Source organism: Colletotrichum lupini, chromosome 9 (assembly GCF_023278565.1).
Source record: "Colletotrichum lupini chromosome 9, complete sequence".
Classification (NCBI taxonomy): Eukaryota; Fungi; Ascomycota; class Sordariomycetes; order Glomerellales; family Glomerellaceae; genus Colletotrichum; species Colletotrichum lupini.
In genome coordinates this window covers 2041607-2067286 of record NC_064682.1, presented here as the reverse complement: position 1 = coordinate 2067286, position 25680 = coordinate 2041607, and the positions used below count along the sequence as shown (strand labels likewise).

Here is a 25680-nt window from a genome sequence, read left to right as displayed (position 1 = left end):
GTACTATATTTTAATAAATAGTTCTTTAGATTTTAGTAGTTTAATAATAAAGTCCTATATAATTAATTATTATATTTCTATTAGTAATTATAATAGTTATAGCTCGTTATAAGGCTTATATAAGCTAATTTTTTTTTTAATAGGTCGCATAGTCCTTAATTATTTCCCTAATTTTAGTACGTATAATAAATTTATTATAATATTAGCAAATCCGTTTTTATATTTTAGTAATTCTTTAATAACTATATACTAATATACTATAAATTTTTATAATAAGCTTAAGGGTTATCTTTTAAATTAGGCTAGTATTAATCCTTCTAACTATTATAAAAAGTTTTATAATTAATACGAGGCTATTATCCTTTTCTTATTTAAAAATAACTTATATCTTTTCGGGGACCGCGATTTCATAATTAGGTCTTTTATTAAGAGCGTTTACTTTACTATTTTCTAAACCTTTTTAATAAATAATTCGGAAGTTATACTTAGATAGGAATTCGCTCTATTTAACTTATTATTTATTTAAATTCTTATTTATTATAAAGTTCATAAGGTTTTTATAATTTATATAGATTATAACTTCGTACTTAGTTCTAAATAACTATAGTCTCTATTCTTAAAATACTTTAATAATTACTATTAATTCCTTATTATAGATTTACTAATTTAATTTTACTCTATAGAATGCTTTCAAATAAAAGTAATCTAAATTAAGTTTTTTTTATTTATTTTATTATCTTAGGACCGCTCTTATAGCGAAGTTTAAAATATCGGTCTTAACTTCAAAAGGTTTTCGGGGGACCGGGATTATAATAATTAGTTCCGAAACGACTATATTCTTAACTTTAATAAATACTTCTTTATACTTAGGATCCTAAACGAATAGGGTATTTTTTTATATTAAGTTATTAAGAGGTTTAATTATATTAATATAGTTTTTAAAGAATTATTAATAGAAATTAATAAATCCTAAGAATCCTTATATATCCTTAACGTTTAATAGTATAAGCTAGTCTTTAACTACTTCTATTTTTAATATTTATATATAGATTTATTTCAATATAATAATATATTTAAAGAAGTTTACTTTTTATATATAAAACTCGTATTTAGAGGGTTTAGTATATAATTTAGTATTTTAGAGTTTTTAAAATATTATATCTATTTTGGTATTCTGCCTTTGCTAGCTACTCGGGCGATTCTTAATATCGGTTATTTATTTTTTTATTTCTGCCTTTGCTGGCTGCTCGGGCGATTCTCGATATCGATTACACGGTAGTAATACATAGTGTCAATGGATACTCCCACTGTCTCGATAGACTATTTTTTTTTAAATTTTCTACCTTTTCAACTTTCCCTCCTGCAAAGTTCACAACCACGTTAATATCGGTTATATAGTATTAATATACGGTATTAGTAAATACTTATACTATCTCGCTAGACTATTTTTTTTTAGATTTTCTAACTTTTTGACTTTCCCTTTTATAAAGTTTATAATTACGGATTATAAATAGTAATAAGCGCCCGACGCTATTATTTTATAAGCCTACGTACTTAGCTAAGTTAGTTACCCTTTTAAGTATAATAACTTATAATAATAGTATTAGAGATACCCTCGTTACCGTTATTAAATAATATCGACCTTACGATATTTACTTTAGTATTTTTAATTTTATTTATATATATATATATTCGTTACCTCGTTTTTTTATTAAAGTTAAAAAACGCTTCCCTCGCTATTTATTATTATTACGCTATTATTATTATTATTATTATTTAATTATTTACTTTAAGTATATTTTATTAAAATACTAAGATACTATTAATAACTCGTCAACCCTTAGGGCTTCTTTAATAGCTAGAAGTTCGATCTTATAAGTATTATACTAAATAACCCCGAGTTATAAAGAGACCGCCTTAATAAATACTATATCAGTAATATCGACTTATAGAAGATAAATAAATATATTATAATAAGCGGCGCCCTTATTAGCGCCCTTTTAATATAATATAGTAATATAAATAAGCTTAGATTTAATAATATAATTAAGAGCTTAGAAAGAGTATAAGCGAGCGTATTAAGTAGGAATAGTAATAGGGAGAGGTTATTATTAAATAAGATAAAGGGAGAAAGTAAGGGGTAGTATTTAGCTATTAGAAGGGCGATTAATATATTACGGTAGGATCGTTAGTATCTACGGCCGGCTATTATTAGTTATAAAGTTTATTACGTAATAAAAACTCGATATTAACCTTAATAAACTAGCTTGCCCGTAAAGGCGAAGATGGCCCCTAATGAGGCGGACCGGACCCTAAAGGGTTAAAATATTATATAAATATACTTTTTATACCTTTTAAGGTTAGGGGAAAAAATAAGAATATTATTAATATAAATAATAATAAAAATATCGACGTACTCTTAGAGTACGTAGTTAATTATTATTTAAAAAGTTACCGGAGTATTAGTAAGTCCAAAGGGTATAACGAGGTATTCAAAGAGTCCTTTATTAGTTTAGAATACCGTTTTTTACTTATCTCCTTTTTTAATTTAAATCTAGTTAAATACTTCCTTAAGATTTATAATAATAAACTAATTAGCTCTATAAAATAGATCTCTAAGCTTAGTAATAAGCGGTAAGGGGTAATAATTCTTTTTCGTAATTTCGTTAAGTCTCTTATAATTAATAATAGGTCTTAATTTTCTACCCTTTTTTAGTATAAAAAATAAAGGGAATCTAGTAAGAGAATTTAATAGTTAAATATATCCTTTTTTAAGTTTCTTATCGATATATTTGTTAAGGTACTCTTATTCTTTTTAATTTATTAAGTATATCAAATAGAACCCGGGTTATATCCCTTTTTTAAGTTTAATTTCTATATCCTAATTACTATATTTTAATAATCCTATTTCTTTAAGTTTTATAAATAGTTTTATATATATTTAGTACTTTTTAAGTATAGTTTAGAGTTATTACGATCCCCGATCGTTAGTACTAATTATAAACTTCTTAAAACTTTTTATTATTTTAATAAAAGCTATATATTATATTTATTCTCGTTCTTTAGGAGTTCTTAGAAATTTATTTAAACCCTTTTTTTTTAAGTTATTTAATAACTAGATTTTGTTAGAAAATCTAGTTAGTAATCTAATTTATTTATAAATTATACTTTTATAATTATAAAAGTCTTAGGATAACGTTAATATCTCCGATCTTTATAATATTATATTATAGTTATTCTTATTAATTATTAATATATATTAAGAAGTATACGGTTTCTTAATTAATATATTTATAGTTATAGTTAACTCGTTCTCTTTTTACTATTTATAATTAATATAATTTATTTTTATATATTTATAATAAGTTAAGTTTATTTACTACTCTTAATAAAATATAAGTTTTTTATATACTATTATTAATAATAATATTTAATTTTTATTTATAAATATTGAGGTTAACTTATAAGTATACGTCGTTACGTTATATAGTTATATATAAGAACTTCTTTTTTATTTTTACCTCTCGTTATTCTTTTATAATTAGCTTTTTTAGTTTTTTATTATTTACTTTTTTAAACGGGTTTTTTATTCGTGTTTTTTTTAATATTCTCTCTAGGCCTTAGCCTTTTTAATATAATAAATTTAGTATTAGTCGTATTTATAGTCTTCTTATTCTATATATTCGCTATTAAGGTATTTTATAAAAAAGTTAGGGTCTAAACTAAATATAACTCTATTATTATTATTAAAGCTTAGTAATATTTAACTAAGTAGTTAATCCTCTATATAAATATCCTTAATAATTTTATTATTACGTCTTTGTAAATAAAAACGACTATTTTATTTAGATATAAGATACTAAAAGTATTTATTATCTAGGTATTTTACCTAAAATAATTCCTTATAAAAGGGGTCCTTAGGGTTAAGTAAAGAGTAATTTTTATTTATATAGGGGGTTATTATAACCTTTTTACGTTCTTTAGTTCTATAAAACTAAATAACTTAGTTATTTTTAAATAAGTAAATATATTTATACCGTAGTTTATTATCGTTTTTTTTAAAACTAATATTATTAATACTAAGTAGTGCTTTATAATCGATTTTTATTTAAGTACGTTATTAGGTAATGTTACGAAGTTCGTCCGAATTATAAAGTAATTGTATTTTATTAAAATAAAAAGAACTAGTTCTTATTTCGATATTTTCTTTTTTAATTTTAAAATCGATTCTTCTTCTATTAATAATTTTAAAATTAAGAGTTAGTTTTTTAAGTACTTCGATTTTATTTTTATATATAAGGTCCTTAAGCTATTCTTTAACTTTATAAATAAATTTCTTATTAATATTTACTCGTCGTATTATATAAATAGACTTAGTTAGTATTTTATTTAAATCGAGTTTTGTTTAGAACTTAATAATTTATTTTTGGTTTATTTTATTTTACTACGCTATATATACGAGGCTATTTATAATTTCTTTTATATTAAGTCCTCTTTTTTTAAGTTTAAAGAGCTAGTCCTTTATATTAGCTAGGAGTCTTTACTTAATTCGTCTTTTAAAGAAGTTAAGAGTATTTTTCGTAATAGGGTCCGTTTTACCCTTTTTTTTTATATTTTTATAAACTTAAGAGAGTATAATAAGGCATTTAATATTATTCTTTTTAAGAATATAGGGTTAATAAACGGGTATTTTTTCTTTTTTTATTACTATTACTAAGGTTTTAATAAGTAATAAAGTAAATTATTTATTATTTTTAAGTTATTTAGGGTACTATCTTATTTATTCCTTATTATCTTAGTAAGTAAAGTAGCTATTATTATAGTAAGCTATTTATAAAAGTTATTTATAAAGAACTTCCTTATTTATAATATTAGCTCGTTTCTTTAAAATAGGTTAGTATTAAATATACTTAAGTTATTAATAATCTTTAGTTATATATCCTAGCTTATTATAGTTATAATATTTAAGGTCCTTTTTCTATTAAAGTTATTCTTTTTTAGTAACACTAAGGTTTATTAGTCCGTTATAATACCTAGTTATTATAATTATTAGTTTATACTTACGTCTATTATTAAGCTTAGATCGGTTATTCTAAGCGTTTTATCCTTTACGTTCGAGGTATTATTTATAAAGTTAATTATTAATTTTAATTATTATATTGATATAATTATAGAGTTTATTAGGTCGGTCTTAATAAGAGAGGTTATCTTTAACTTCTTGTTTTAAGTTATAATAGAAGGCCGCTATAAGTACTTTATTATTTTAATTAAGCTTAAAAGTAATTTATTTAAATTTAAATATATACTTACTAACTAATCCTTTTTATATAAGGGTTATAAGCCTTTATTTAGTAATTCGTTCTTTATTAGGGTTACCGAAGGTTTCCTTAAGTCTTTTTTTAAACTTATTATAGTTATTAAAAAAAAATTTAATATTTTTATTTTAAATATCACATTCGTTCTCGAGGTAGTCTCTTATAGAGGGTTCGAACTAAGCGAGGGTATTTTTTAAAAAAAATAAAGCTATATAATAGACCTTATTAGTTTTAATAATAAAAGAGGTCTTATAATAATATAAATAGGCCCTAGTTTAAGTAAGGAATCCTTAGAGAGTATTTAGGGACCCGTTATAAAGTTCTAGTTTAGAGTACTTAACTTTAAGTACTAAGGGAGGTCGGGGCGCTATAAGCTAAGTATAAAGTTACTCGTTCTTATTTTTAAGTTTAAGTATTATATTATATAGTTATTAAATAGTAAGTATAATTACCTTAGTAAGTTACGCTATATTATTATTACTAACGGTCGATATATTCATACTATTTAGTTAGTTTTCGTAAAATAAACTTACTAAATAAGAGTAATTAAAGTATTATAGCTAGCTAGTCGTAATAAGTATATTAATAAAAGTTAAAGCTATGAGTACTAAGTAAATAGTATTATAATTATAAATAGCTTCTCTAAAGCTATATTTATAAGTTATAAAATAAGTAAGGCTTTAATAATTAATTATAATCTTATTAAAAGGGGTTCTTAATAAAAATAGCTAAAAGTAATTATAAAATCTAATACTAAGTTAATTACTAAAGAAGCTATAGGAAGTCTATTCTTAAGCCCGGCTTAAGTCTATATTATATATAAATCTACTTATAAATGTATCTTTTATTAGTAATTACTCTTATTCATTAAGTAATTACTTAGTAAATATTAGTAAGTAATTACTTAGAGTAATTATAGTAATTACCTTATTACGTAATTACTACTTCTTATTTATACGTAACTTATTTATAGTTCTTCCGTTCCGTAGGAGTTATTTTATATTCCTATACTCTTATATATATAATATATTATAGCCGCTGTAAGCCTGCGGGGCGGGCCCTAGTTTTAGTTATATATATTAGGTCGTAATAATTAGCTTAGAAATTATACTTTATAAAACTAGAAATGCCTTTAATATAGGCTATATTATAAATATAAGGGAATATATAAAGGGTCTCTTAACCCTTAATAAAAAAGAGTATATAATATAAAATTTAATTATTAATACGGGCTAGTATTAAGAGGTCTTATATACGTTAAAATAAGTATAGCTTACTTTTTAAATAAGTAGTAAAAAGTAAGGAACTATTTTAATTAGTAATTAAGTATAGAGCGCAATATACTTAGTTTTCTTTAATATATAATACGTAGTACGGCCCCGGCGGATTACTCTATCGGGGGGATATATTAATACTATATAAATAATATTAAGAACTACCTAAGTAGTTAATAAAAGTAAAATATATATATAAACAAAAATAAATAAAATTAAAATAATAAACTAGTACTTTATATAGTTTTTATATGCCCCTCTAAGTAATAATAATATTTATAAAAAAGAACGAATTATATTAAATTTAGTTATATATATAAGCTAGTATTACCCCTTAGGGTCCGGTCCGCCTTATTAGGGGCTATCTTCGCTTTTATAAATAAGCTAGTTTATTAGGGTTAATATCGAGTTTTTATTATATACTTTAATAAGACTTTATAACTAACTATAACTAGCCGTAAATGATCCGTAGTTATAAACTTTATAAAAAAGTTAAAAAGGTAGAAAATCTAAAAAAATAGTCTATCGAGAGAGTGGGAGTATTTATTAATACTATATATTAATACTGTATAAACGATATTGAGAATCGCCCGAGCAGCTAGCAAAGGCAGAATACAAAAAATAAATAACTAGCCGTAATTAGTATTAAATACTAACGATCTTACCATAATATATTAATTACCCTCCGAATAGCTAAATACTACCCCTTACTTTTTCTTTTTCTTTTTTTTAATAATAACCCCTTTTTAATATTCCTATCTAATATACTTACTTATACTCTTTTTAAGCTCTTAATTATATTATTAAGTCTAAGCTTATTTATATTATTTTATTATATTAAAAGGGTATTAATAAAAGTAATTTGTTTTTTACTTTTACTTTTACTAGCTACTCGGGCGATTCTTAATATCGATTATATAGTATTAATATATAAAATTAATAAATACTCTTATTATTTTAATAAACTATTTTTTTTAGATTTTCTATTTTTTTAACTTTCCTTTTTATAAAGTTTATAACTATTAACAGTAATATTAAGCGCCTAACGTTATTACTTCATAAGCCCGCGTACCTAGCTAAGTTAGCTACCCTTCTAAGTAATAATAGCTTATAATAATATATTATTAGAAATACCCTTATCGCTATTATTAAATAATATTAACCTCTATAAGTACGATATATACCCTAATACTTTTAACTTTAACTTGTATATATATATATATATTCGTTACCTCGTTTCTTTTATTAAAGTTAAAAAACACTTCCCTTACTATTTATTACTATTACGCTATTACGCTATTACGCTATTACTATTACTATTTAACTATCTACTTACTCTTAAGTATATTTTATTAAAATACTAAAATACTAACTCGTTAACCCTTAGGGCTTCCTTAATAACTAGAAGTTCGATTCTATAAGTATTATACTAAACGACCCTAAGTTGTAAAAAGACCGCTTTAATAAATATTATGTTAGTAATATTAACTTATAAAAGATAAATAGTTATATTATAATAAGCGTCGCCCTTATTAGTGCCTTTTTAATATAATAAAGTAATATAAATAAGCTTAGACTTAATAATATAATTAAGAACTTAAAAAGAGCATAGTTAAGTATATCAAATAGGAATATTAAAGAGAGGTTATTATTAGATAAAATAAAAAGAGAAAGTAAGGGGTAGTATTTAGTTATTAAAAGGGTAATTAATATATTACGGCGGGATCGTTAGTATTTACTTAGTAATAGTTACGGCCGGCTATAGTTAATTATAAAGTTTTATAAATTGCGTAATAAAAATACTTAATATTAACCCTAATAAACTAGCTTACTTATAAAGGCGAAGATAGCCCCTAATGAGGCAGACCGGACCCTAAAGGGTTAATAAAAGTAATACTTATTATAATATATCTATTCATTTTTTATAAGTTAATATTATAAATATAGTATTTATTGAAGTAGTTTTTTTATAGCTCGGGGTCGTTTAGTATAATACTTATAAGATCGAACTTCTAATTATTAAAAAAGCCCTAAGGGTCGACGAGCTATTAGCGTCTTAGTATTTTAATAAAATATACTTAAGTAGCGTTTTTTAATTTTAATAAAGGAAATGAGGTAACGAATATATATATATATACGAGTTAAAAGTAAAAGTATAGTAAATATCATAAGGTTAGTATTATTCTTAACGATAATAACGAGGGTATTTCCGATATTACTATTATAAGCTACTATACTTAGAGGGCTATAAACTTAACTAAGTAAGTAGCTTATAAAGTAGTAATATCGAGTACTTAATATTACTATTAATAACCCGTAGTTATAAACTTCATAAAAAAGAAAGTTAAAAAAGTAAAAAATCTAAAAAAAAATAGTTTATTAAAATAATAACAGTATTTATTAATACTATATATTAATACTATATAATCGATATTGAGAATTGCCCGAGTAGCTAGTAAAAGTAAAATATAAAAATAAATAAGCTAATATTAATAAGTCTTATATATATTAAAATAAGTAAAGCTTATTTAATAAATAGTTAGAAGCGGCGGAAGGTCGGGAGTTTTAGTTAGTAATTAGGTATAGAGCGTAATATCTTTAGTTTTTCTTAATACGTAATATATAGTACGGCCCCGGCGGATTACTCCGTTGGGGGAATGTATTAATACTATATAATCGATGTTAAGAACCGCCTAAGTAACTAGTAAAGGCAGAATATAAAAATAAATAAGTGTTTTTACGGCATCTTTCGTACTGACGGCCACGTCGGTGGGCTCTTTGCAGCCAGGCTCCTATCCAGATACTCTAATAGTCTCACCGGCACTGTGCGAGGGAGATGCAGGAAACTGAAGTAACTCCTGCTGGAGTATTTTTTTGGACTGAACCGTCAGACTGCAGCCAGATTCGGAGGAATCGTTGTAGGTTGAAATGGTCGTGTTTCAGGTCGCCAATGGTCGGTCGCAAGCCATCCTCACTGACACGGAAGGAAATGCATATTACAAACCCCATCTTTCCTCCACGCCATTCCTCTGTGAACATAGAATATTTAAAGCAAAGCACCTGTGAGACTTTTGACTCCTTCCACAAGTATGTACCGGCTTGAGACTTGTGGAACTCTCCAGCATTATTGGATTGCGGCCCGTGGGATTACTGTGTCGGTATGGCAAGAGCATCGACAGGTAAACAGTAGGAGTTGAGCGGTACGTTATTAGAGCAAATTCCGCATATCAGCGCAGCGCGGAAGCTCTAGGTGCCACGTACCTACATACCTTAAGCGAAGAAGATGCCCCTCATCGTACTACTTATCGGAGTTGATCATTGGCTGCTGTTGGAGCAATGCCTTTAGTCCGCACTGTATTCTGCCTGCCATCGTCACAAACCAATCAGAGCAAACGTCCCGTGCGCTCGGTCAAGCCGAATCAGGCTTAGCATCAGAAAGTGTGACTCACACTCTCATTTCGTGCAGGGGTACCACTTCCTTCCTGTGGGCGCAGTTGCCTGCCTTGCGCTCCATCTGGAGGCGGTACTTCTGTCTAGGTAGCGCACTTGCGATCTGAAGACCGATCCGTGCGCTTAATGACATGGCGGGATACAAAGCCCCGCTGTACCTTCTAGACAACAGGGCTTCGACAACTGCGCCCTTCGCCCTGCTTGCGTATCCGGAAGTGCCGTCCCACAACCACCCGCCCTTTTCGGGGGGGTTTGGCCTGTTGCTGCCTTTCAGGCTACAAAAGCTCGCTAATCCCTCCGTGCCTAATTTTTGACGTACCCTTTTCCTCCTTCCTCCTCACCACCACAATTTTCCAAACTACAATCAAGAATCATTCAGCCATAGAGCCCCGCCAAAATGCGTTAAATCATCGTCTTCAGTTCGATCCCGCTTCAAAGCTCAACAAAATTCAGTCTACAACAATTCACGACTTTTCTCCGCTCTTCACTTCAGCTCAACCTTCCCAGGTCGACCTGAACTACACTACGGCTTCCAGCTCTAGCTTAAGTTCCGCCTCCGCCAACATTCTACCTCGAGACTTTTCAGTCTTCACAACGGATTCCCAATCATCATGGCTTCCCTCCAGTTCACCCAGCCTGCCGGCACAACCCGCGCAACAGCCTCAGTTCAGCCCACCGGAACAGTCTCCCCAGCAGGACTTCGTCTTGTTCGATCAGCCTCGTACCAGTCAACCTAGACACTTGGCAACCCATACCGCCATCGGTTTGAACCAACGTCGCCACTCGTCATATCATCTCCGACAGAACCAACAAGGTCGCGTCCATTTTCAACAGAAGCATCGTCTTGCTCAGATCCAAGCTTCCGGATCTAATTCCCGGTCACCTTCAGTGTGCTCCCCCGCTCAGTCAGCTCAATTCTACGCTTCATCCGCTCCGTCGTCTTCAGCTGCTCTGAACCGCCGTCAGCGTCCTCCTGTACCATTGTTCGCTCAAAGTACTCAGGGCGTAACCAACAAGATGGATATTCAAGGTAAACCGCTCACACTCTGGTCTCGCCCAGGACTGTGCTCACATGTCTCTACAGACCTTGACCTTGACGACTTCACCGGCTTCGAGGGTGGTGCGTCTACCACCTACTCGTCGCCAGCCATGCCCTCGGTCTTCGATGTCGGTCCTAGCACCCTGGGCACCGTGTCTCCTCATGACCTTCTCATTCAGGAGCCCTTCATGTCTACTCCCAACTCAACAGCTTTGACCGCTTTGACATCGCCTTCGATCTACAATGAGTCTCCTGACTTCAACGACGGTTACGATGTTTCCCCCAGTTTTGACTCGGGCGACTTCGGGTCGGCAGATTTTGACACCACTGCTGGTGATCCTTGGTTTCCCCTCTTTCCCCAGGAATCTACCGCTGTCACAAAGGACGTCACCGGTATCGAGGAGATCCAGAAACTGCAGACTGATCAGTCTCCCGCTCTCAAAGGCGATGATCTGGAGGTGGTCGAGTTCACTTCAACCTCGGGCCGCCGGAAGTCTGTCAACTCTTCCCCAACTAGTTCTGCCCGCCACTCTTCAGTCTCGGGCGTGAGCTCTCGTCGACGAGACAAACCGCTGCCTCCTATCATTGTTGAGGATCCTAGTGATACCACTGCTATGAAGCGTGCCCGCAACACACTCGCTGCACGCAAGTCTCGCGAGCGTAAGGCCCAGCGGTTTGAAGATTTGGAAGAGAAGATTCGTAAGCTTGAAGAGGAGCGTGACCACTGGAAGAGCATTGCCCTTGGTCGATCCTGAACTGTTTCCTCACAGACCACTAAGGCACAACTGGATGAATTGGAGGGATTACGGTACACTTTGTGCATTTCCTTCAGCAATATCCATTTTCCTCATCGCTTATTGTTTTTGTTTGTCCCGCTTGTCATTCTCGGCTGTAGTTTATACAATTCACATATTAAAAATCCAACATCTGGAATATCGAGTAAACAAACAAGATGATTATACTCCCTCGTAAGCGGAGGATACTAAATACAAGGTACGGTAACTCGATCTAGGCTCGCAAGCGTCTGCATATCTATCCCTGCTTATTCCTCCTGTAATCCCAACCCCGATGTCGTAGTTCGGCAGAATCACAGGTTGCTAAATTCCTCGTGCCATGTACGTTTGTCCTTCAAATCCCACCAACAAGCCTTAGAGCTACCGACCGACCGACATTTCGCGTCGCCGCCAGGGCAGCTTCAATTTCGCTGTCGTCTCGATGCGATCTCCAGCGTCCTCTTTACGCCAGTAATCATAAGCCCTGCCTGTTATTGGAAGTCTCTCGATGACGATTCGTCGTATCATACGTAACGGTACCGGATCGCTAGAGCATCAAGTGGTCTATAGCTGTGTCAACGATATTTGCTACAGCGTTCTGTAATATTCATTTTACATACAACAACGCCGAATGCCGTCTTTGCGCGATGACCCCTTACATAACGGCTCTTGTACCGGGCTTTGCGGTTGACATTAGCCATGATATCAACGTGGTTGGGTGGTGTTTAGGAGCATTGGAGTTCTCGAGGTCAATTCCGGCCGATTCGCTCGCCGCCAACTTTGGTTTCGAGAATTTCGTTGTTGACGATGTCTTTGTTTCCATCCCGAAAGTCTTTCATCAGTGATAAGAACCGAGAATTCTTCCATTTGTCTCCTTGTTCATGTTGAACCGAGTCAAGTATCTGTCTCGCTGCCTCCGAAATGTCAGATGTTGACTGGACATGTTCTGCAGATGCTTGCTCCGCTTCGTCGAGCCCTAGACGTTCCAAGTCAGGCATGTGGTCTGGAAAACTCGCTCTTTTTGATACTCCGATGGCATCAATCCCAAGGACCGAGGATGCGCCGGGTATTTGTTGGTTTGTTGAAGCTGTAGCATCGAATGTTTGTATTCCTTGTGCTTCATCTTGGACAGAAACATCTAGAGAGGTCGTGAAAGTATCCACAGAGCTGCCGGTGGTATCTCTGGATGCTTGTGTAGCGGCCTCTGGTTGCTGCTCTTGTTCCAGTTCTCGCGCGAGTTGTTCCATAACAGTGTCGAGGTCCTCCATCTGTCCGTCTCCGTTGGCCGCCATCCACCGATTCATCTCAACATCAAAGTCAGCTTCGGTGTTTGTAACTCCGTGATTTGTGGCGGTTACAGAACCGCCTTGGGGCCCGAATAACCAAGGTCTTAAATGCGACCCCATCATATTCTGCGTAAATCCGGCTACAGGCGCTGGATATTGCGAAGAAGAAAACCCTGTTGTGTAGTTTCCAGCACCTGGCGGTGCCCTAGAGAATGATGCAAAATCTTGTGCCCAACTCGATGTCCTCGGTGGCGACGCCATAGACACATTTTGCCGAGAAGCTGTCGGAATTTGTGACGTAGATTGGTAGAGGTTGGGTGGGAGAATTCGACCGGCAGGGGCCGCTGATGATTGGAATGATTGCAACCCTCGAGGGAAGCTTGATGCGGGCGAGTTGAGAGTTTGGGGAGTGTTTATGCTGACTTGCCCAGCCCCGTTGGAGTCGAGGAATTCGCCAAAGCCTGCTTGAGCCGGCGCCGAGACGGTTTGACTTGTGGATCGAAAGCCCTGTCATTGTTAGGAGAACTGCGTGAGAGCACGGGGGCGGTACTGTAGGCCTTACTTGCTGGAGACTAGGAGTACTGGAAAACCGATCTCGGTGCAGACTTCGATCTTGGGCCCCATGGTCAACGAGACCTTTGAACGGCGTAGAGCCGCTACAGGAACTGTCAGCCATTATGAGGGCGCCTGCGATGGCTTCGTACGGGAAATGATCAATGGTTCCAGTGCTTAGGATGTACAGTATTCGAGTGCGCACTCGGATTGCATGTGGTGTCTGAAGAGTGTGGCCTGTGGTGTTTAAGGCTGATCACAGTGTTAGCAGAAGCCTATGGCGCGTCGAGTAAAGGTGTCGACTGAGATGGTAAATTATTCCGTCGAGCGCCAAGGTAGCCGGGTACATGGAGTAGCACTGTAGAGAAAAGTACCGCAACGTTGTCTGTTATTCATGGGTCGGTAGACAGTAATGAGGCTTTCATCGACTCTCACTTCGGTTTACCTCGGCATCGGCTTGTACGCACACTACCTCTGCGTCAGCGCGGCACCCACCCCGTTAACGGGACCGGAGCTGGGGGAGGGGGAGGGGAGACGTCTCACGTGCAAGAAACTGGAAGCTCCTAGCCGTCAATCTAAAGGAAGTCACGAGACTCAGGTCACGGGAAGTCTATCCCACCGCCTTCCTCATACGGAACACCCTACTGGTGGTCCTGCAACACGGCCCCATCCCGTTGGCCAAATTGGATCTCAAGCTTGGGCTAAGGCCAGCTGGGAGCTTCGATTCCCTTAGGTGGCACTTACAGTGACGCCGTCCAGTCTGCCATTCAACATATACCCAAGTCTTACCCAGCTCTCGACCTTCCCGCATCAGCCCATATTAGATGTTCTGAATGAGCGCAGTCCTTGATTAACAACACCAGCTTCTACTTCACGCAATGGTATGGCTTCTCAATATATACTTGGCAATCCGCTCCGCTAACATGGCTCTTCACGTAGGCGTCTGCCCAGGTCATATCGAATTCTGGCCACGATGATATGATTGTAAGTGTCTCTTCGAGTGTTGCCCCACGTTCCCAATCGCCCAGTGGTTTGCGAGACGGGGAAATATATACCATCGACGCCTGTGTCATGATGTGCGATCGGCGGCCGCCTCCTTGTCCTACATGTTCGGTTAGGCTAATACTTCACCACCCTTACCAGCACGATGCCGTCCTCGATTACTACGGACGTCGCCTTGCGACATGCTCAAGCGACCGCACCATCAAAATATTCGAAATCGACGGGGACTCCCAACGACTTGTCGAGACCCTGAAAGGGTAAGCATTGCACATTCGAGACCTTCAGAAACACGAGCCTACTACTCCTGCTGACTCTGTTGCAGACATGATGGTGCAGTTTGGTGCGTTTCATGGGCGCACCCCAAGTATGGAAATATACTGGCCTCCGCAGGTTACGACGGCAAGGTCTTCATCTGGAGGGAACAGAACAATCAGTGGCAGAAGATTTTCGATTTCGCTCTGCACAAAGCTTCCGTCAATATCGTCTCTTGGTCACCACACGAGTCTGGGTGCCTCCTGGCGTGCGCTTCTTCGGACGGCAACGTAAGCATACTCGAGTTCCGCGACAACAGCTTCGACCATGTGACATTCCCAGCCCACGGGTTGGGCGTCAACTCCGTCTCATGGGCCCCAGCCACGGCCCCTGGAAGCATTGTCAGCAGTTCTCCTGGTCCTGGTTCAGCTGGGGTGAGGCGATTTGTCACGGGCGGCTGTGATAACTTGCTCAAAGTTTGGGTTTTCGATTCAGCATCGCAGTCGTACAAGCAGGAGCAGGAGCCTCTTGCCGGTCATACAGACTGGGTTCGTGACGTAGCATGGTCGCCGACGGTCTTGCAGAAGTCATACATTGCGTCAGCCTCCCAAGACAAGACGGTTCGCATTTGGACGTCGGATTCGTCGAGCCGTGGACAATGGAACTGCAAGGTCCTCAACTTCGATGCAGCTGTGTGGAGAGTCAGCTGGTCTCTGAGCGGCAATGTGCTCGCGGTCAGCGGAGGTGACAACAAGGTCTCGTTGTGGAAGGAGAACCTCAGAGGCGAGTGGGAGTGTGTCAAGAGCATCGAGGAATAATACAGACATCCATGTAACGTCATAGGCGAGGCGTTCGCGGCAAAATAGGGCATAAATGGGTCATCACGTATTTGAACTCGTGAATTTCATGTCGTCTTGGAGTTGGATCAATCGTTACGGATGATACAAACCCAGACTAGCAAGCCACTGTCGATTGCACACCGTAGATCATTGATTACATGAAGCAGCATACTCTTGGTACCAACTGAATATTTGTTGACTCTTTGAACCCGGCCATTCCCAGACTGAGAGTATATGAAGCTGAATCTCAGAGAAGGATCAACCTGACCACGCCCGCACTTCCCATGAAAACAAATACTGAGACCGCAAGGCTGCCAAAAGAGGTGAGCCGGGAGGGGACTAAAGTTGCTGCAGCGTCGGGTGATGATGTTGGAACAGGGATGGCCGGAGAACTGGTCGAGACTGAGACATCGGTCCGCTGAAGGACATAAATTTCACCCGTCGAATCTGATGTCATGAAGAGTCTCTGCTGACTGTCCCAAGCAAGTCCTACCGGGCGAAAGCAGTGGTCAGGGCAGCTGCTGGTGTCTGCGTTACTTAGAATATCAGTAATTGGTGTCCGGCTATCAGCTGACTCTGTAGGTTCTCCGTTCGAGAAACGTATGCTAGATAGCTTGTAGCCGACTGCCTCGTCTCGGTTCCCTAGGCCGGTGTAAGTCATGGGATTAAATGTGGACAATAGAGCCCTGGCACCACTCACAACTGCCATGGAATGTTACAAAGGCTTCTGAGCCATCGGGCGTGAATTTTATATCCAATGGAGCAGTGTGCGCCTGGAAAGATAGTCTCGGGGGCACATAGGCGGAATTGCAAGTTGTATCGTTCAGGGTGCGTGATGGGTTGAGGCTGAACTGATCTCCCGTCGTCATGTTGCCTTTATCGGGAAATCCCTCGGTCGACCAAACAGCAAAGCAACCTGGATATCCATAATTACCGCCCTGATCCTTGTTAGAATCACTGAGGTGCCCGTGGAAGTTGAGTTCTTCGGCAGGATTGTCAGTGTGAATATCAACATTGTTCCTCCTCAACTGGTCCGCTGAATTCTCTACTGTCCATACACCGCCTGTGACGGGCTCTTCTGCCACGCCCACTGAGTTCCGCAATCCCCAGCCGAGCATCCTTCCCTCAGTTGGGAAGTTGAGCGGCCCAGAATTCTCACCGAGGCTCCCGATATCAAAGGCGCGAAGCTGGGAATGCCCAGTCGACTGGCGGGTCGCAGCCTCGTCAATGTTGGACGCGCTACCTCTCGACACCAAGAGTATGCCTGGACTTTTTTTTGGATAGAAGTAACGTCCGGGTGGTATGATCGGTATTGCTCATGTTCGCTATGAGTGTCCTATTCCTATCGCCAACGGTGGCAGCACTGCCATTGTATGCCCAGGAATATACCTTGTCGGCGGTCGAGGCATACAGAGTCTTCCCATCCGGGGAGAGGGCTATTCCGTGGTTCAACTTTGGGTCGCCGGACACATTACAATAAGTAAGCTCGCTACACATACTCGGCCTCTAGAGTTGCCATACCTCTGGAGAATCAATAATCGTCCGTTTCTCGGCCACAGATAAGCAAGTGCCGCCATCGTCAGTCAGCTTCAGATGTTTTACTCCAGAGTTAGCATCGACAACCAGGAGAGCTCCCTGGTTGTCGAAAAGTATGCTTCTGGGTCGAGTGAGTCCGTTCGCGATCAGGCGATATGTCCAGCCACCGGCAGCAATGGGCGAGGTATACGTTGCTTTCAACGTATTTCTGCACTCCTGGGCCAAGGCCACAGAAAATTGAGTGGCGGCAAGAATATGCAAAGAAAGTAAGAGATTCATGCTGTTGGTAGTGGACACGTACATACTGGAACGGAGAAGCACGGTGAATGTAGAGAGGGCCGTATGGCGAATAACCGGATCGGACCTGAAGCCGCTGTTATAGTGCGGAGAGGCAGGCGTCACTATTCTGCGACGGAAGACCACCCTGTGTTGCACTGAAACTTAGCCTGGACCGACGGTCCAGCCAAGAAATGATGCCACACTTGTTTGTGCCGGGGGAACTTGGCTAGGATTGGGGGCTGATTAGTGTGCCTGACGCTGATTCTCCCCAAGTGAATGATTATGGGGAAGAAGGTGCGATGTCCCCTTCGTATGAGGGCTGCTTCTGTCTCCAAATAAAACATAGCTAGCATTGAGGTGCAAGGCATTTTCTCCTTATTGTCCAGGAGCCCAGTGGGGTGAAGGATGCGACAGTATGAGCAGGAGTTAGATGAAGACTACCTACCCATCTATACTGACAGATTGAGAACACAGCTGGCAGCGGTCCCGAGCCAAGACAACATCGACTTGAAGTTACTACACCTGAAATTATTCAATGGTCCATTCCGTTAAGACGATGACGAGAACGTCACTACTGGGTTCCTCACAAGTATCAATCATGAGCCCACGTATCTAAGTGACAGTCATGATCAAGAAAACGCTTCTGTTTGATTATGTAAGAACTGACCTATGACTAATGTTTGCTTGGTCTGACGCACCTATGAACACGCTCAATATCAGCCTCAGATAGCGGTCTCGCCATTGAAAACGAATGTTGCCTATGCGTGGCCGACGAAGCCCACGAACCATTTCGCGCATGTGTTGAAAGAAGTAGACGGAAGGAAACCCATATTTCAGCCCACAAAGCCAGGCTGCGCTACACCATTACGCCCATTCCTGACCTCTCGCCGCACAAGATAGTAGCCAAGCTTGTCGGCCTCATCGGAGGCCGATTACGCTCATTTCCAGGGTCCAAACGCGCCTGATCCAGACCTTCAGCTTCCCCTCAATACCCTCAACGTTGTCAAGCTCCACGCCTTCCCACCAGCAGCGTCTCGCAGGCTTCCTCCAAAAGAGGAGCAGCTTTTGCGCCATGCCAACGGCATTGCTGCCCATATCATTACCTCTGATATCGCTTCGTAGGCGTGCCAATGCTAAGCTACAAACGACCGCCTTGTTCGGTTCTCCTGCTCTGTGTCCCCAGTTGTCGTCATGGTTGAACCCGCTGGTGAATGGTTAGCTCTTGTCAAGGGCCGGACATTGTCATGCCGGGGGAACTTACCCTGCTGTGAGCATTTCGATGAGGTGAGCTTCCGTAGTACCCGGCTCGTCACTGCGCTTCAGACCTGAGAAAATACCCGTCTGTTGAAGAAGGGCTCTCCCCGCAGCTCTCTTGACTTCCATCATTTCAGGCTGCGTGATTTCGGCCCGCGGTGGTATGACGTAGAAGTCAAGATCCTCTCTCAGAACGATGATGCCAGCTCTCTTGGATGAGTCGTCTCGTGAGCCCATTGGGTCTCCCGTCGCAGGATCCTCCTCCTGAGAAACACTCGGAGATGAGTCAACAGGTATCGACTGCGCAACGGTGCGAAAGAAGTCCAGCATATACTGCAGGGATGCCGGGTCGTACTGCCGAGAAGTTGTCAATAATTAAAGTGCACTATGTAGGTCACTGTGAGAATTTGTACTCACGTCCACTTGCACTGCATCGCCCTCAGTAAATCCCCCCATATGCCCCTCAGGGAAAAGGCCGTTAGGGAACAACGATAAGAGGACAAATTCGGGCAGCGTCAAGAGTTCGTCTCGCGACAGAACAAATCGGGTGCCCCTGCAGATCACAACGATTAGCGTTCAGGATAGGACGTCGAGTAGAAGCAACCCCTACCGAAGGTCCATCGCGATCGTCTCGTCGGCACCAACATCTGCCATTACGTTAGTCTTATTCGATTTGTTCTGGTCGAGTAGCAACTCACCTCCAATCGCATTGATAGGCGGCCCTCCTTGTTGCACCTGAGTAATGATACTCGACGCGCCTCCGGCGGTAGCCATCAGAAAGGCAAACGATTGGAGTGGACTGGGTCCCTCCGAGTATGCGGGGGGTGGTTCGGCGTTGTCGTCCTTTCCGGATGAGCCCCCTTTGGTGTCTCGAGGGAGCGCACGCTTTGTTTCTGTAAGAGCGTGATGAAAGGAAGTCGGAACCGATTGTTCTGTAGAGAAGCCTGGAGCTAGAGATGCATACGACGGTGCAGCAGGGGATATTCCAGCGACTGTGACTGTGATCGCAGAGCGGGGGTCGTGAGCCGGTTCGGAGGGGTTTTCGAGCGAATCGCACACTGAAGAGAAGGGTGGCGGCCGGGAGGTTGATGCTTCGGAGGAGGGATACTGAGGAGGCGGAGGAGGAGGAGGAAGAGGTGACGGGGCGCTGAGGCTGGACTCTCCTGCACTTTCTTGCTCGGTCTTTGCTGGTAGCTGAGGAGGATCTTCTTCTTCAGAGGCGGTGACTGTACGCCGGGCGGACACGGGCTGCCCGTTCCTGACGTGTTGCGAGCCTGGCAACGTGTTGGCGGTTTCGACAAGGTATCGAGTATCGGATCGTAGTTGGATACAAATAAGTAGGGTGCACCACTCGACCTCTTAGCTAGTTCCAATTGATGGCATTCGTTAACAGAGTTTGTAATCAGGCGCCAATGCGAAAGCCAAACGTATGTTTTATTTGTGCCGCTCCTAGCTCGGATGGCGAAGATGGGTTCAGTGAACAAAGTGGTTTGCGAAGGACAGACGTGTAGAGAGAGGGAGAGAGGAAGAGCGACGGGATGCTCGCCAAAGGTTAGTTCGTTTAGTCGAGTGCGAAACGGGGTAAAGGTCGCCTTGCAAGCGCAGGGGTGGCAGGCGTATGCTAGGCCTAGAGAAACCAATGGTTGATTGCGAGTGTCCGAGCAAATGGTGGATGGGAAATTGGTCGTTGGGGGGCAGTTTGATGAGGTAGAACAGGCAGGGGATGATGGCGGCTATTTCCTTACCTTAGGTAGGCAGTGACCAAAGAGGCAAGCCCAAGTCCAGAGCACTTTTGCCCAGTCAGTCCCAGTATTACGTCTACGCGCCTGCAGTAGTCTACTAAAGGACCCCAGGAGTGAGTGGTCACCCGTTGACGGATCTCCGCTTTAAGGCATGGCAAATCGTAGCTTGCTTTGTTCATTATTATTGTTTTCAAAACAAATGACGCTAATGATATAAGTTAGACTAGACTGTTTTTTTCCTTCTACAAATTCGATTCATATAGAGTATTTTATGTGTATTTTATCTATTAAATACTAGAATTTAATAATTAAAAGCTAAACTGTATAATATTAAATACAAATATTATAATGTCTACTTAAATATTTACATAGCTTTCTCTAGTATAAGTCTAAATAATATAGTTTCAATAATACTTATGTCTTATTTAAGAAGAACTCTTATATTGCAAAGAGAATCGGCCAAATGGAGTGAACCGTCGTGTAAGTGAAGGACGCACCCAGACTAACAGGAACAGTTTATGGGCTATCTTACTGCGACTACAAAGTTGCTTGAGCACCCCTTTGAGGATGGGGAACTACTTGCTGTTGTACCCAGACTAGGTACCTGAAGGCTGACGGAGGGAGATGGTTGGTGCAGCCAACGAACGCACCTCGGAGGCCCAGCGCGCCCGTAAAAATGGACGTAGCCCAGGTATCGTTATGAGATATTGCTTACCTTCCTCACAACCATTTTCCTTCTAGATGATGGCCAACAAAATTCAAGGCAAGTCACCATGTCATTAGACACATGCTTGGCCATTGGGATGTTATCGCGGGGCTTTCATGCATCGAAATAACATGTGATGACCTCACGTGCTATGCCGATAGTCTAGTCTGACGCTCCGAACACCTGCAGTGTCGACTTCCCTTACCGCTACGGTAGCTATAGCACAAACATAGGCATATGTGTAAAGCTGTATGAAGAAACTACTAGTAGGAAGGTCTAGATTGCCCGCGGCGCCCGGTTCCAAGATAGTGTCGTTTCCCCATCTCATCTAGCAAATGCATTGCCCATGCTTTTATGCCCGACATAACTGAGTTCCTGCCCGCTGTGTATTATGATTCCGAGCATGGCAGCACTTTCTTGGAATACCCCAGGTTCCTCAGCTCTATCGGCATCTATTGTTGGCCCTGTGGTATAAACGATTGTGAACTTTCAAAGCGCGATTTTCTTACGGAGGCATTTCAGTCAATCCCCGTATCTCGGCTTCCGCGAATACATCCAAAGCCGGTATGTGGAGCACCCGCCCTTCCGGTCCTGTGCTGCAAACAGCTTGCTATATTCCTTGAGAGTCTAAGTCGAAGGTGATGGGTTTTGTATACCAGCAAGGCCCCTCTGCGAAGTATGGCTCTAGGCTTTCTGGTATACGTCATGACGTCAGTCTCAGTGAAGACAGTTGATACTTACTTCATTCAGCCTCATCGCTGCTGTCACCAAAGATCGATTTGAAGATGTCGTTGCTTGGTCGCGAGACCTCGCCGGCCTCACTTCCGAGCTTTGAGATGTCGGCCGTCTGCGTCGACAACTGCTTCGCCATATCGAAACCCAGCATGTCATCCATATCTGAGTTCGTTTCACGACTGAGCGGTTCGTGAGGTGTGACCTCACTCGCAGGTACTCCGTAGGAAGTCTTATGAGGCTCTAATGGAAATGCCGCATCTGAATCTGGTTGCGAATGAGCCGGGGGCCGGACATTGAACCGCTTGCACAGTAATCTGGTGGGAAAGAAGTCTGCAGTCAGCCTCGTCATGCGCCCATACATTCCCATCTTGGCCGCCGTTTCAATATGATCTGCCTGCCCAACTGGCCTCGGGACCTGCTGCGCATTGTGAGTAGAGCCTGCGTCTACGCCCTCCCCAGACCCAGTCGAAGCTGTCGTGAACCGTGTTGCCATAAAGCCCGTCATTGGCTTGAATAGCCGAGCACACCCGTAAAACTCTTCGATCTCCTTAACATAGTCATCTTCGGTCATGCCTGAAGGCTTGAGAGGAGCTGAACCCCCGAATCCCGCGGCATCCTGTAGATACAGTCGATATCTTGCCTGCTTGGCCTCGTTGTTTGCATAAGGCCCTCCTGTGCCTGATCCTCGACTCATTGCGGCAATGGCCGTCTCTTTGGCCAAGACAGGTATGTTCCCTAGCATATCCTGTAACTTTTGCTCTGCCGTGCGCGCATACTCTGCGGGAATCTCGCCTTTAGCGGGGGGAAGATTTTTTCTCCCAGTGGCCGCGGCCAGTCGCTCGCGAGCAGCGGATGACATGTAGTCAAAGATTGATTTGCCAGGCAACGTCGACTCACCCAGGAGCAGCGCGCGAGATCTGGGATCATGTTGAGCCGTCTTGGCAGCGTCTGCTGTTGAGATGTACACTGCTGTTGTGTTCCCACCGACAGGGCGCTTCGTTGATATCCAGTGATCGGGTACGGTTGGGGGACGATATGACACCGCGAGTTGTCCAGTCAGCCGAGACTCTGTACTGCGGCCAAGGGCGAATCCCTTGAGCGGCAGCTTGCCGTCAAGACATCGTTTCTGGCCATAGGCATTTGCCGACGAGGATTTGGCGATGAAGACTGGTTTCGACCCCACGGTGGGGTTCGCAGACAGACTAGCTGGTTGCCTCTTCTTCTTCCTACTTTTGTCTCCACCTAGAACTCGATTGTATGATATTCGTGGCCCAATATCGTACGGATCTTCGTCATCTGAGCCGGTGTCATTCAGTATGCCCACACCCAACCCCCCACGCGGCGCTGCCTGGACTGGCTTTCCTGTCCTGCGTGAGATGCCGAGTGCGGGTTGGAGGCCATCCGAGAGTTCATTGCCGTTGCTCGCCTCGTCATCCACGCCAGATTGATCTCGACTCGCCCGTATGATGCCTGGACCAGATAGCTGTGAGAGTTTTTGCTCTCCTATGAAACCCAAGCCTTGGCGGTTTCGCTTGCGATCGAACTCTATCATGTTGACATCATCTGGAGCGAACAAGTGGGTGTTTCCACTGGTTACATCTTGAGTGCTGGTCATGATACCCAGGCGAGCGGTCCGCCGTACTTTGGGGCCAATGCCCTGCCCGTCCTTCCAGCCCATCTTCCTCAAAAGCTTGAGGCCCATGGTATCGCCATAAGCTCTCGCTAAACCAGTGGAATCGTTCGCGTGACGTCTGTCATGGCTAGAAGCTCCGAGAGAGGAAAACGGATCAGTTGTCTGGATGTTCTGAGTGGCAGCGGTATCTGCGAGATCCTCTTCGTCCATGTAATCCTCTGGCCGTTGTCGGCTCGTACGTGGCTCGTTTTTTTGACGGTTTGTGCGACTTGAGACGAACGTAGATGGCGTCCATCCTTCTTTGGAGCCAACGGTGTTGAAGTATCTGGGTTCCTTATGTCAGTCAAGTGATGACTGAGTTTGATTCAGTGCCGGGGGTCTTGTGGGAGACAAACCCTGCACTCCATCCACCTGTAAAAGCGCCGTGAAGACGTCGCCTTCCGTGTTCATCCCTTACTTCCTGCTTATGTACTGGGATGTAGGCGCCATCATCGCGCACTTCCGGGCCAAGTGGCGGGAGAGGGGTGCCAAAGGCGACGTGTACGGCGGCTTCATCGTGCAAGTCAGCCTCGTAAGTAGCATGCGACCTCTTGCTACGCGACATGTAATGACGACGGTGAACGATTTTGTAGGCTTTCGTAGCTAGTCAATGTGTCGCTGCCTACATTCGCTTAGACGAATCGAGCGGACGCCTGCGTAAGATACGTCAGGTTTGCGGTAGGAAATAAGGCAATCGGGTGGAAGGACCTTGACATTGACAATGTCGGAAGCTTAGGGCCCAGAGGTTAGGTGAAATACCTGCCTAGGTCGGAACCTAAGGTACCTAGGTAGGCAAAGGTGGATTTGCTATCGATAAGATACGATAAGATAAGAGCTCGATCCGCTATCTCAACCTACCTAAGGTACCTGTAATTAGAGGTTGATTAGTTACGGTACCTAAGGTAGGTAAAGACCTGTACCTTCAAAGATATCTTGAGTGCCTCACTACCTCAGTCATGGACAGCGCATGGCGGCTTTTCATTGCGTAAAGTAGAACGGATACCTGAAGGTAGCGCAATACATTGAGCTTATTAGTCACGGATGGTGTAAAGGGAAAGAGTGCGGTTGAACTTGTCTATCACCTCTGGGAAGGTTCTTGCAGTGTAGCGAATAGTCTTGAAGGATCGACAATGCTCAGGTCTACAATTGAAATGCGGGAAAGGGGACAAACAGCAAGGTGGATCTCGCGATGCTTGTTTCGCAGTCCCAATCTTTCCTCGCAGCCGTTGCCCGGTATAGAGTACAGTGATCTACCATTGAGCATAGCTGCATTTTCGATTCTCACGAACGCGTGTTGTCACGTAATTTGGCTCCAGCGTGCGCTTGGTGGATGCTGGGAAAGGTGCTGCCCCGCCTATGGTTCTGTACGTGTACTTTGTACTTGATCAGCAAGGCTGAGGGTGGGATGACATGCTAAACAAAAGATGACCGCGAATGCCCGTGTTAAGCAACTGTACGTAACCACGAGCCATCTCCCATCCTATAATGAGGTGTTGCAGTCCCGGTCTATATAGCACCCACACCGTGATTGATAAAGAACCGGAAGCTAGGGCAAGCTGGGATAGGAATCAAAGGGTACTTGGACTCTGCTCTGCATCAATCTCGGTCCAGAGACTCTTGGCTGCATCCGTACGGATACCGGTATTCTTGTCTTGGAAATAGACCTCGTCTGGTTCCTCCTGCTTGCTCTTGGGTACCTGACTGCTATGTAGGGAAGTCCGTGCAGTTGTTGCTCGGCCTGGCCTAGACCCAGGTCGTCCGTGATTCCTCTAGTTACATGTACTTCATCGTCGGTGTATTCACGAATACCTACCATGCTAAGGTACCGTGTTACTTCGTACCTAACCCTGCTCTGTCTTTTAACTAAGGTAGGCCCAATCATATCACACTCTGGGAGTCGGGACTGGCATTGGGCAACTGCTCCAAATTGAACGCGGATACCCGATTTAATCATATCCAGATGCTGATCAGCGC

The 25680-nt window shown here is 41.3% G+C and overlaps 6 protein-coding genes across 6 annotated transcripts; 2 read left to right on the top strand and 4 right to left on the bottom strand.

Annotated features, from left to right (window-relative positions):
- Positions 1-9925: 9925 nt before the first annotated feature.
- Positions 9926-11833, top strand: CLUP02_16521 (bZIP transcription factor; the record flags this gene model as incomplete). The annotated part of the gene is made up of 5 exons (XM_049295442.1): positions 9926-9988; positions 10056-10126; positions 10187-10254; positions 10314-11069; positions 11124-11833. 5 exons carry the CDS (start codon positions 9926-9928, stop codon positions 11831-11833), a joined length of 1668 nt encoding a protein of 555 aa, XP_049152589.1.
- A 277-nt stretch (positions 11834-12110) lies between these two features.
- CLUP02_16520 (uncharacterized protein) lies at positions 12111-14038 on the bottom strand (the record flags this gene model as incomplete). Its single annotated transcript, XM_049295441.1, has 6 exons — positions 12111-12175; positions 12241-12398; positions 12511-12683; positions 12742-13644; positions 13700-13941; positions 13993-14038. The coding sequence occupies 6 exons, from the start codon at positions 14036-14038 to the stop codon at positions 12111-12113; spliced, it is 1587 nt and encodes a 528-aa protein (XP_049152588.1).
- Positions 14039-14567: 529 nt separating this feature from the next.
- CLUP02_16519 (protein transporter sec-13) lies at positions 14568-15761 on the top strand (the record flags this gene model as incomplete). The annotated part of the gene is made up of 4 exons (XM_049295440.1): positions 14568-14570; positions 14629-14673; positions 14833-14948; positions 15014-15761. 4 exons carry the CDS (start codon positions 14568-14570, stop codon positions 15759-15761), a joined length of 912 nt encoding a protein of 303 aa, XP_049152587.1.
- Positions 15762-15936: 175 nt separating this feature from the next.
- Positions 15937-17965, bottom strand: CLUP02_16518 (uncharacterized protein; the record flags this gene model as incomplete). Its single annotated transcript, XM_049295439.1, has 6 exons — positions 15937-16028; positions 16062-16424; positions 16483-17021; positions 17074-17234; positions 17304-17742; positions 17799-17965. The coding sequence occupies 6 exons, from the start codon at positions 17963-17965 to the stop codon at positions 15937-15939; spliced, it is 1761 nt and encodes a 586-aa protein (XP_049152586.1).
- A 550-nt stretch (positions 17966-18515) lies between these two features.
- On the bottom strand, positions 18516-20734 carry CLUP02_16517 (dipeptidyl-peptidase III; the record flags this gene model as incomplete). Its single annotated transcript, XM_049295438.1, has 6 exons — positions 18516-18801; positions 18859-19205; positions 19269-19404; positions 19462-19498; positions 19550-20207; positions 20597-20734. Coding segments are annotated over 6 exons (1602 nt in total), but the record flags the coding sequence as incomplete, so codon positions are not given.
- Positions 20735-22041: 1307 nt separating this feature from the next.
- On the bottom strand, positions 22042-24675 carry CLUP02_16516 (uncharacterized protein; the record flags this gene model as incomplete). The annotated part of the gene is made up of 3 exons (XM_049295437.1): positions 22042-23992; positions 24063-24309; positions 24669-24675. 3 exons carry the CDS (start codon positions 24673-24675, stop codon positions 22042-22044), a joined length of 2205 nt encoding a protein of 734 aa, XP_049152584.1.
- Between the last annotated feature and the right edge of the window lie 1005 nt (positions 24676-25680).